An 11,103-nucleotide genomic window follows, 5' to 3' on the forward strand; every position below is an offset into this window, starting at 1 on the left:
TAATTTCTGGTTGCGTTGGGGAGTAGCAAAAAGAAGTAACTCCTAGTAAAGACGGACCAGCGCTCTCAAAAGAGGTGCATAATTAGAAAGTCATTGCCGTGATCAAGAGAGAGAGGGGGGGGCGGCCATTCAGACCACCCACCCTGGCCGAAATCAAAGGTCACCTCCAGCCCAAGGGCCGTAAACCAAGAAAGGAGTCTCGTCTTCCATTGTCCCTGGAGAAAGCGGCAAATCTTGGCCGCTGGAATTTTCACGAGTCACTTTAGCGACGGCACCCGGCCAAAGAGCGAGTGAGACAATTGGCCGCCATGGTGCGTAGCTCACTGGCCAGTACGAACAAAGGCGCACCACTCTAAGTAAGGAACAAAGATCATGATTTTAGAAGAAAAAATGTGGCACAAGCTGTTTGCAGTGTTCAAATGCGATGATGGGGGAGGCGTTGATCTTGCCACATTTTTAATTGCCGAATAGCTAATTTCCCAGCTAAATCTTCGAGAAGACGGACAGACTCTCGAGCGCCGTGCCTGGCCAGGCGAACATGGTGTTAGAAGCACACGAGGACCCGAGGCCAGCATTGTCCACCCACGCCGGCTCCCAGTAAAAGAGGCCGACCCCGTTCTTGACGCCCGAGACGGCGGCGGCAACCTGCTGGACGAAAGTCGTCTGCCCGGCGGCGGAGAACGGAATGTTCTTCAGGTCGCTGGGGAAAGCGTACTGGGGAGAAGGGCAAGATGTCGGCCAGTTCGTTTCTGCGACAACGATCTCCTTGCCCCACGTGTTGGCCATGTTCGTCAAGCTGGTCTTGAGACTCGAAAGCGTGGCAGCCGAGTTGCTGGATGGCGTTGTTAGCGTGGTGTGTCTTTTGCTATGAGGCTTGAAATCCCTGACGTGACGCCTGAGACAGGCTCAGGGCTCTAGGCTGTAAACTTACTAGAAGGGGTAATAGGAGACACCCATCATGTCAAAATCGGAAGTCGTCAAGGGGCCCTGCTTGAGCACGCTTTCGTACCACCACTTCTGGGTATCCCACTTCCAGCCGTTATCCAAGTGGATCATGATGCGCGGCTTGGAGGACAGCTGGCTGTCCTTGATGCCCGCCGACGCGGAGTGGAGGATCCGGGCCAGGTTGTAGAAGTTGGACGTGCTGCCTGTCGGAAAGAGCGTGCCCGCGGTGATCTCGTTGCCGATGGACATGATCTTGGGGCTGACGCCCGCGGCCGCGAACTGGTTGCTCACGTCGAGCGTGTAGTTGTAGACCTTCCAGGCGAGGTTGTCGGCGTCGGTCGGCCAGCCGGCGGGGATCTTCTGGTGGGCCGGGTCGGCCCAGGTGTCGCTGTAGTGCAGATCGATATAGACGTCCATCCCGGCGGCCCGGGCGCGCTTGGCCAGGGCCAGGTTGTAGTTCAGGTTGTAGTCGCCGTCGCCCGGGTTGACCCAGACGCGCTGCCGCACGATGTTGACGCCGTTGCTGGCCAGGATCTTCTCGAGCGGCTGCGCGGCGCCGCTGCTCGTCTTGTACTGGATGCCCTTCTTCTCCTCGACGGCCACCGACGACCAGTCCACCCCTTTGTAGGTGAGCGCCCAAGACGCGCTAGGTGCGCAAAGCGCCAAAAGAGTGTGGAAGAGCAACATGACTATGCGCGCGTTGCTGTGTGAAGTCTGTGAGAGCAAGAGTTGGAATGGTGTGTATTTCCAAGATACGGACGGCCTACTCTATTCTTTTAAATCACCAGTTCAAAGCTGTTGTGAGTGTGAGGCTGCGCCGGGCAGACGGGTCAACAGAGTCCTCCAATCAGATGCCTGCTCGTTCAGAGCTTCTTGGGCGCTATAGACCGGAGTCCATGGCGGACGACCAGCAGTGGTCAAACCATATGGAAAATTGCAGGGCCAAGAGACTTCTTCTAAGAACCCCCTTCAAGCTCGAAAGGCGCCTGTCAGAGTGTGACGGCCCCCCTCTGGTGGGTGAAGAGGTGCAATTAACATGAAGCAGGACCATTGGCCAGGATGGCAGGATTGCTCCACAATTGGCTTGAGCACCACTACCTTGCGGCGATTCTCTCTCCGAAGGCCAAGTGCAGCTGGCATCGAAAGCACCACCCGACAGGCCGACACCTGCAATGCTGGATAAATTGGCCAGGAGTATATATTCCACCAAACTCGTAACGGGACATTTGTTAGTCAGGGCGTCCAGGCGCTGGGAGCCGGCATGAGCCCCCAATGTCGGTATAAGGAAGCGGCCGAGGTGGCAAGTGGGCTGGCAATACTTATTGAATCCCCGAGCCCCGCCGCCATTGGAACTATTTATATGGCGCCAGCGTCGATGGAAGATATCGTTCCATTCTTCTGCACCCTTGGCCACCGAACTTACCCCATACAGATCAATGCCTATCAGTTCCACTGCCCGGCGGGAGCCATCTCAATAGGGGCTTGGCATAACTCGGCTTTCAACGGGAATATCTTTCTTTATTCAGTCAACCAAAAAGATCGTCGATGTGAGAGCGGGAGGAGCGCACTTGCTTGGAGGAGAGCTCTGGTGCTTAGCCGACCCAGGTAAACAGGGCGAGCGAGTCATGGGGATTTATGGCCGACGGCTCCAACCTGCAACGAATGCGCTTGCAAAAGTAAAAAATGTTCGTGTTCGACATAAGTTTGGACAACAAGCAAAGGAAGTTCTCGAGTATATGCGTGTCGCATAGGATTGATTACTAATGAGTGATATGGAAAGCTTCATCGGCCAAGGAGAAATAATCATGTCCTGCAAGGTAGGTAGTTTCTCTTTAGGCGAGAGTCAATGTTGGCCTGGATACACCCGCGACCTCTTACCCCACGTGCTACAAGATATCAACGATATTAGTCTTCAATAGATTGACCGCAATATGCTCCATTTGGTTACATGCAGTATTTGTTCTTCTATTTATAAGGCGTACAGATCAATCAAAGGCGCAAGACATGACGGGAATCCGTTCATCAGCCCCTTCTAGCTGTGCGATAAATTGATCTGGGCGCCGAAACCCGTATCCATCGATTGACTGCAGCCGTTCTGTGCTAAACAAATGTTCCTCTCCAAGAGCAAATCCGTATCGATTGGCGCACAGGCTAGGTTAGCAGCTCGTGGCATTGTAGTACTTTGCTTTTCTTCTTCCGCCGGGTTTACAGGTGTCAAACGATCCACTTGGGCTTTTCATCTGGTCCGTTCACGCGCTGGCGTTCGGCAGAGGCTTCCTCGCCTCACGCTGGGGAGCTAGGGAGCTAGACAATATCCATGATGCAATTGGGCCATTTATCCCGGCCTGCCCAGTATTCAGTGATCCTCAACAGGGCCGACCGCCCAAATGCAAGTGACAGATCTGAGGGAGAGGACGCTGCAAACAACATGGGCGCGCATAGGCAGAAGTGGAAGGGTCGGGATCCTGTTTCAGATGCGTGAGAAAGAGTCGCAGGTTGAAAAATGAAGGAACATGGGTGTTGGTTTGCTGGTCTCGATGCGATTTTTACCGCCGGACAGAACACCCCAAAGCAGTAGTCTTGCAGATCAGGCACTAGGCGACGGGTGGAGTGTGGCTGGTGAGGTACCACCAACCAGCTTCTTATCGACAGCCCAAAACATCCAGGCCCATAGTCCCGCCATTCGAGGTAGTGGGATCGTGAAAAATATCGCCCAGATTGTTGCCGGTCCAGCCGACCGTTGAAATGAGGCGTGGACCCCCGAGGAAATTGATGTGCCATTTCGTACGAGCGAGGGCCGAGGAAGTTACAGTAGGTAGCACTCTGTTGATAGCTGATGAGACAGAAAACTCAACTTAGTCAAATCGCACTTTTCAAGCCCGTCTGGTTTCCAAGGTTGATGGATGGTGCGGGCAGAGGCACCAACCTTAACCTCAACGCGAAGGTTGGGAAAGTATGGCATCGGATGATTCGTCCATGTAGGTACGGAGTAACCGGCTCATGCGACATGGCGAGATCAGGAAACTTGGCGTTCGTGTTTGGGGGGAGTGATGAAATGCAGAATGCCATTCAGTAAGGAGGTAAGTACATGTTGGCTGGGTAGGGAGGTCAGTCGTGCAGTAGTCCGCATGACCTCCCGCGACCGCCAACAGCCCCGACGTAACATACAGGCTCACAGACTGGAGGTCCAACCTCGATTGGTCCGAATGCCGTTATGTAATCAATTGGGTCCTTCTCACGATGGGGACGGAGATAAAGAAACCCCAGTCATTACTCTTCGCAAACGAGTAATGATCAACGGCGTGCCGCTTACAGCAAATGGAATGCTGAAAAAACTGCTTTCAGTGGGAAAAGATGGGAATGGCGGCCACCTCTGGAAACCGCCATTTCGCACGCTATTGGCCGCAAGCGTTGTCCGAACTTTCGAAGTCGGTCCAAACGTGCCGCGATGTTTCTGAGCAAGGAGCTTGAGCGCCACAGATGGAGAACCTTGAGAAGAATCAGGAATCACTTGCATCATCCAAAGATATGCTGGCTTAGCAGGCAAGGAAGTACCTGGCTAGCTCACTCCTGTTGGTTGGGGAAGATGGAGGGAGGGAGCTTTTCAATCGGAGGGCTGGGAAGAGAAACTCACTCGCCTGCAGCAAAACATCGAGATTCGATTGGACAGCCCAAGGCAATTGAAGCTGTTTCTGCTAGGAACCTCGTGTTCCTTGGCGTTCTAACTTTTGTCGGCAGAGCTCAGCAGACGGGCAAGGAACCCGACAGAAAAGCAGACAAGAAGAGGCTAGTCAAGGTACACCAGCCACTTCTGTCATGGGGCTACAGGGGGGCTACATGCTACATAGGCCGATAGACCAGGATGTACCCCTGCACCGCTAGCACGGCTTAGGGCGTATTGTTGCAGGGATTTAGGCCTAATCCTGGTCAACGATCGTGACAGCAGCTCCAACTTCCCCATCTCAGGTCTCATCCTATCCTCGTCCTCGCTCGCCTAGGCCCGGATGTGTGTGTGTGTGAGTGTGTGAGTCTGTTGTGCCTTCTGCTTTTAATACAACCACCCTGCCCTCCCGATTTCCAAATTCTCTTCTGGCTACTCATTTGCATAGTATTCAACGCCTTCCCGTGATTGTATCCGAGATTGTTATCACCACTACTCCTACCTACCACCTCTTTAAACTCAGAGTTCTCCTTCCCAGCGAAGTGGAGAGGGCCGGCCCAGCATCTTAATCATAATCACCAAACAAACAAACCTCAAACAGTCAGTCAGTCCAGTCATTTGGTAAACATCACTTGACATCCTCTCCCATACATAAATCACCATCATACTCCAAAAAAATCGTCACTTTCAGTCCTTTTGGCACATTGGAGATTCTGCTCTAACATAACATCTTCTCGTATCTGCAGCCCAATCCCACCACCATCCCAACATGTTCGCCAACGTTGCCGTCGTCGCGCTCTCCGCGCTGACTGTCGTCTCTGCGACCGCCTCCAACTGGACCATCGACACCAACAAGGTGTCCGTCAGCACACGGAATGGCTGGTGTGGCGCTCAGCTCAACGCTTGCGACCAGATCTGCTCCCCGTCTTCCAAGAACACTTGCGACTTCGTATGTATTATTGAAACCTCGCCCGACGAACTGCCATGCTAATGATTATCCATACAGAACACCCTGAACTACGAGTGCGAATGTTCCGATGGATCGGACCCCAAGCTCGGTCAATACACCAACACCATTGACTTCGTATGTCGCACTCTCCGAGCTCTGGTGTACGCCACGAACCATGCTAACTTTACCTTCTCTAGTTCACTTGCCAAGAGGCCTTTACGGAATGCAACCTCGCCAACGTCGGCAGCAAGACTGGACAGGACAACTGCACCTCTACCATCAAGGACAACTGTGGCAGCAAGGACCCCTCCAAGAAGGAGTCCGGCGGCTCTGCTAAGAGCAGCAGCAGCGCCTCTCCTTCCCCCACTGGTGGTTCCTCGGCTTCGTCCCCGTCGCCCTCGGCCTCTGAGCAGCCCAAGAGCGCTGGCGTGTCCATGTCCGCCATCTCTTACCTCGGCAACGGCGCCGCCGCTCTGGCTGTCGCCGCCTTCGCCTACATGATGTAAAAAACAGAAGGTGCTGGGTGGATTGAAGGAGAGATGCAAGAGCAATGCAGGGTGTTGGTTGTATTTGATATTTTTTACGGATTACATGACGCCACGCGATACCCCAACTCCTAATGTACGAGGACACAGAGTTGACGAGTTGGCAACCATAAGTAGTCTGCGAATTGAAGCACGGTGTTTAGGGTAGCATAATTTCGGCTTGGATGCCTGCACATATCTATCATCGTTCACGAGGTGCCTCGCACAAGTCGCGTATGGGTTTCGTTACAGGAATTGAGTGTCTGCGTCGTGTGTTTCTAGTGCTGTCAACGCCTTGCGAGATAGCATATTTCAATATGACAAAGCATCATCACTCAATGAGCTTGTATTAGTCCTCAAGGAGCAACTTCTTCTTTGTCTTGGTCCTGCTTGTCAGCTCTTTGTGAAACATAGCGAAGGATACTTAAATACGTACACACATGTAATGAGTTTCATTTCGGCCATAAAGACCCGGCAGGCATGGTATATATAATATATATAAGTAAGTATCTTGGGAATAAGCAACCTTTGGATCGGTACTACATACCTGCCAACGCCATTTGTAACTCTACCCAGAACTAGGAAGAGCCCGTGACTTGCCTTGGAGATTTATGACTGTTTACCCAGAAGCAGATTCCGACAGTACATACTGTCATCCTGACCCAGGTCGCGATCATGGCGCCGCCGCCGCAGCAGCAGAGGGAGGAACATGCCACCGACGAGGATGCTGTTCTCCCGGGCTGCGAATCCGGGTCCTCGGGGCTGCTGCCCTGGTGCATATACCCTCTGCAGGGGGTGGTGGTGGAAGGGACGCCGGATCTGTACCTGCGTTCTTTCATGATACATGAAGAGGCAGACGCGCACGAGGAGGTGGTGGCGGAAATCCATCCCGAGATGCTTTCGTCGCCGTCGTCTGCACCCCCAACAACATCCCTGGATGGGGCGTCCGGCGACCAGACTGGACCTGGGTTTATTGTCATGTCGGACGATGATGATGACGAAGTGAGCTGCTGTCCGGGATTCCCGAATGCACCCCCTAGGCACGATATATTTGGACCCGGAATGGCCTCCGCCCATGACGATCAGGGTGATGGCGACCGTGGAGGTGACGAAGAAGAGGAAGAGGGAGAGGTAGGTACAGAGGAAGTAAGGAAATGGAGATCGTCGGAAAGGAGGAAGAAGGCGGCCCGTAATGCGCGAGTGGCAGTCGCCGATCAGTTGTTCCATCCCCGACCCACGCCCATCGCGCGGTATAGCGGTCCGATGACTGTGGTGCGCCTAGATCGCATGGCGGCATTGTCGGATTCTCAGATGGAGGAGGAGAATCAGGGCCAGAGTGAGGTGGAGGTAAAGGAAGAAAAGGAAGATGATGAAGATATCGTACAATTGTTGACCGCATACGCGGGTACGGTGGATTGGGCTCAGGCTATCCCTAGGGAGCAATGCTCGCCGAGGGAGGCGGAGGATGTCCCCCCTAGTCGGCCTCGGGCTGCAGAAACTACCGCATCCCACTTGCGGGGAGGGTCAGGAGACGAAAGACTGCGGCAAGATGTGGCGGAAGAAGAATAAGAAGCCTAGTACCACCGCCGGAGCCGCTGGTGGGGAGGTGACCGAGTGAGGAGTTGTTCAGCACCTTGCCTTCAGGGGTGTCTGGCTCTCATCCATACAAGTAATTTGAATGAAACAATAGAGGAAATTCGCAGTGTAAGGTAGGGTCTGGTTCCAGTAAGTGTAGTCATCCATCGTTGTCTATCCGGTGAGGAAGACAATATGTAACAATAACTGCTCTAGTCCTCCCCGAGCCCCTTTTCCTTCCCATGCCACGGCACCCAATGATCTCGGTATAAATTCTGTATGAATTGCTCATGAAGCATATTCGTGTAGGTTATATATATAAAAGCAGGCATACACCAAGATCATGGTGCACCCTTTTCGTGCAATATGCACGTCCAAAGATGCAGATGTGTAGATCAATTTAGTCATTCAAATTGAACTCTTTTCATGACATACGGAATCGCACAGTTCAGGGTCACGAATTGCGTATCGCACAGTATGTGAAGCGATTGAAGCATATTGCGCTCCATGTGACCCCTGCCAGTTAGGTGGTCGTTCGTCGCACATCCCCTATTCGACCTCACCTTAGCGAGATTCACATCCTTAGCTTGATCAGAAGCATACTGTGCAGCATCAGCATACCTTGAGAAGGCATCACAACACTACATTTGTAACGGTTTAATGAGCTTTTTGTTTTATGAATTTTGATTCATTGCTATTGATCATCGCCTATTGTACAAAACCAAGTGATTAATTAATTTGGAGCGGCAGTCGCCCCCCATATGAATGACCGGATTCCTCCCCCTGTAACTCCTCGTGAAAGTCATGATTGCATGAAAGGAAAGTCAGACGCCATATTATGCATCTCGCTGTGAAACGCCGAAGGAGATCTCTCGAACCGTTGGAGGATCCGTGAGTTGTGTGCATCGAATCGTAAGAAGTGTACCTAATGGGAAGACAAAAAGATTTACCTACCATTAAGGTACATTCGATGGAGTGGTGGTGTTGTGATGCGGGATGAAAGGAGCGCAGTGAAGAATTGTACAAGATCGTGTAAGTTGCTTGGAAGCTCCTTCAACATCCGCTCTAGTTGATGGCAATGCGGCGGCTCTCGTGCTTCTTGGCCTTCGGGACAATGACGGCCAGGACGCCGTTGTTGAGCGAGGCCTGGACCTCGTCGGTCTCGACGCGGGTAGGGAAGTTGAAGGTGCGCGAGAACTCGCCGATGCTGCGCTCCGAGACCCAGTACTTGGCCTTGGGGGCAGCGGGCTTCTGGTGCTCCGACTTGACCGTCTCGGCGACAGTGGTGGCGGGGGTGGACTGAGCGCCGGTGCTGTCGGCCTCGGGATCGTCCTCGACGGTGGGCTGATGGGAGTTGCGACGAGCCTCAGCATCCTTCTCGCCGCCCTCAGTGATGGCGCCGCTCATGTTGTTGCTGCCCTCGAGCAGACCAGCAGGCGGATTGCCCTCGGTGTGAGTGCGCTCGACCTTGCCGCGGATCACGACGGTCTGCGGATCGGTGAACTCGATGTGGACATTCTTCTTCTCGATGCCCGGCAGCTCGCCGTGCAGCTCGTAGGCGCCCTCCGTCTCCTTGAGGTCGAACTTGGGGGTGAAGGTGGGGATGTGGTGGCGGCCAAGGCGGGTGGCGGCGCCCTCGGGGCCGTTCTGCGACGAGTACTTGTCAAAGTCGTCGATCAGGCGGAAGAGGCCCGAGAAGTTGGGCTCGGGGGCCGAGTAGAAGCGGGGACCGAACAGAGACATGGTGCTTCGGGTGGTGTGTGGGTTGCAGATGACTTTGGTGATGTTGCGAGGAAGTGTGGATTTGATGGATTTGGATGCAGATCGCATATAAATGCTTGAAATGTTATTGTGGTGCTGTTTGCTTGTTGTTGTAAGCTGTTGATGTGCTCTGATGATGATGTTGTTGATGATGAGGAGGAAAGAAGGAAGTGAAGTTATCACGGAGTTGGCTGCTTCATTTATACACGGAAATCACAGTCAAAGGATAGTCAAAGGCAGCTTCCTCAATCGTCAGGAAGTCGTGAGAAACTTCCATTGTGAATAAGCTGGAACACTCTATCAATTACTAGATGCTCTATGGATGCTTCTACAAGATGCAAATTGGAAGTTGTTGCCTGTTTGCAGGTTAGCAATCACGCGACAATGAACCCGACGATGCCGACCATGGAGTTGTGGAGGTTGCTCGAAGCTGCTGGCATCCCCTGGAATCATTCGTCAGGACATATTGAACAAACGAGAAGCTTCTATGCAGTTAAAGGGGCGTGTGAGGGCGCTTGGTAAGGTTTGGCCCGTGCTCAAGCTTGATCTCGGCTATTAATAGATTGGATATTCAATAACCGAGGAGCGAGAGCTACATCAATTGACGATACTTACTCATACAATCAGTTAATACCTAGCCACAAGAGAGACTGCCTTCAATTGTAGTAGCCTCCTACACATTTGGACAATTGTCCAATGCTATGTTCCTCTTAGAAACAGAAGTCCAACAAATAAATTGTAGAGTGCTTGGATTGGCGGTCAATGGGGATATGAATTCTGCTACCTAATGTACAGTCCTTGATTCCCAATTGCAAGGTGAACCAATACGTAGTGGGTGGCACACAAGCACGGTGTACTGCATCATCGCCTGTTCCTGGCGTAAGGTAATACAGTACTGGCACATGAGACTGGAGAAGATTGGACGAAGCTGAATTTTCCTACATGATATGAGATCATAGCTACCGTGGCTAAACTTGCACCATTAAACATACAAGGAGAAAGACACGCAAACAACGATCTCGCATGCAATGCCATGATGCGCATGTCGCACTTACCAACTGGCCCACGTCCAAGTGCTTTCCGACTTGTGCCCCAAGGTAACTTGGAGATGGGAATGTCCAAAATCCGATAGCCAGGTTGCTCAATTGCTGCTTGGATCAGTCTTGGCAGACGTCATTCTGTGTTACTGACAGCAGCAAAGCTCCTTGCTTTTTCCTCCCTCGGCTTTTCCGCCGAAGGTCTGAACCAATTAATCTTCCGATCGCTGATTACACACGGGCAAGCAACACAGAAAACAACAGCCCGGGCCCCTTGATTTTGAATGCCCGTGGTATGCAGCCCCCCGGGTCGAGACAAGTCTGGAGGTCTAGGTAGGCGGTACGGTACATTGTTACACCCCCGGCAGCTTGGACAGGTAGCCCAAGCAACATAAGCATGTAACTTTACTCTCGCGGTGTTTGCTCGGCATTGCGTGATCTATACGCATTCGACCGAGATGGTAATAGTCTTCCCGCTTCGGCTTTATGCAACCTGCCGCCTCGAGCTTTGGGGTTGGGGAGCAAGCAAGCAGCAACCATGGTTGGGATGACGTGATGGTGTCGCTACCGTGACATGCGGAGGGGACGGAGGAACGGAAATATGGTGTCTGGTGCGCACAATTCAATAGTAGTGGTACTGTATTGTCAAGC

General features: G+C 52.6%; 4 protein-coding genes across 4 annotated transcripts; 2 read left to right on the top strand and 2 right to left on the bottom strand.

Annotated features, from left to right (window-relative positions):
- Positions 1 to 483: 483 nt before the first annotated feature.
- PG985_015776 (uncharacterized protein) lies at positions 484 to 1,632 on the bottom strand (the record flags this gene model as incomplete). The annotated part of the gene is made up of 2 exons (XM_066835542.1): positions 484 to 832; positions 932 to 1,632. 2 exons carry the CDS (start codon positions 1,630 to 1,632, stop codon positions 484 to 486), a joined length of 1,050 nt encoding a protein of 349 aa, XP_066676745.1.
- Positions 1,633 to 5,375: 3,743 nt separating this feature from the next.
- On the top strand, positions 5,376 to 6,061 carry PG985_015777 (uncharacterized protein; the record flags this gene model as incomplete). Its single annotated transcript, XM_066835543.1, has 3 exons — positions 5,376 to 5,555; positions 5,613 to 5,690; positions 5,753 to 6,061. 3 exons carry the CDS (start codon positions 5,376 to 5,378, stop codon positions 6,059 to 6,061), a joined length of 567 nt encoding a protein of 188 aa, XP_066676746.1.
- Positions 6,062 to 6,754: 693 nt separating this feature from the next.
- Positions 6,755 to 7,648, top strand: PG985_015778 (uncharacterized protein; the record flags this gene model as incomplete). Its single annotated transcript, XM_066835544.1, has 1 exon — positions 6,755 to 7,648. One exon carries the CDS (start codon positions 6,755 to 6,757, stop codon positions 7,646 to 7,648), a length of 894 nt encoding a protein of 297 aa, XP_066676747.1.
- Positions 7,649 to 8,719: 1,071 nt separating this feature from the next.
- PG985_015779 (uncharacterized protein) lies at positions 8,720 to 9,692 on the bottom strand (the record flags this gene model as incomplete). The annotated part of the gene is made up of 2 exons (XM_066835545.1): positions 8,720 to 9,511; positions 9,633 to 9,692. The coding sequence occupies 2 exons, from the start codon at positions 9,690 to 9,692 to the stop codon at positions 8,720 to 8,722; spliced, it is 852 nt and encodes a 283-aa protein (XP_066676748.1).
- Between the last annotated feature and the right edge of the window lie 1,411 nt (positions 9,693 to 11,103).

This window comes from Apiospora marii (genome assembly GCF_038362585.1).
Source record: "Apiospora marii strain CBS 49790 chromosome Unknown utg000013l_segment0_segment0, whole genome shotgun sequence".
Taxonomy (NCBI): Eukaryota; Fungi; Ascomycota; class Sordariomycetes; order Amphisphaeriales; family Apiosporaceae; genus Apiospora; species Apiospora marii.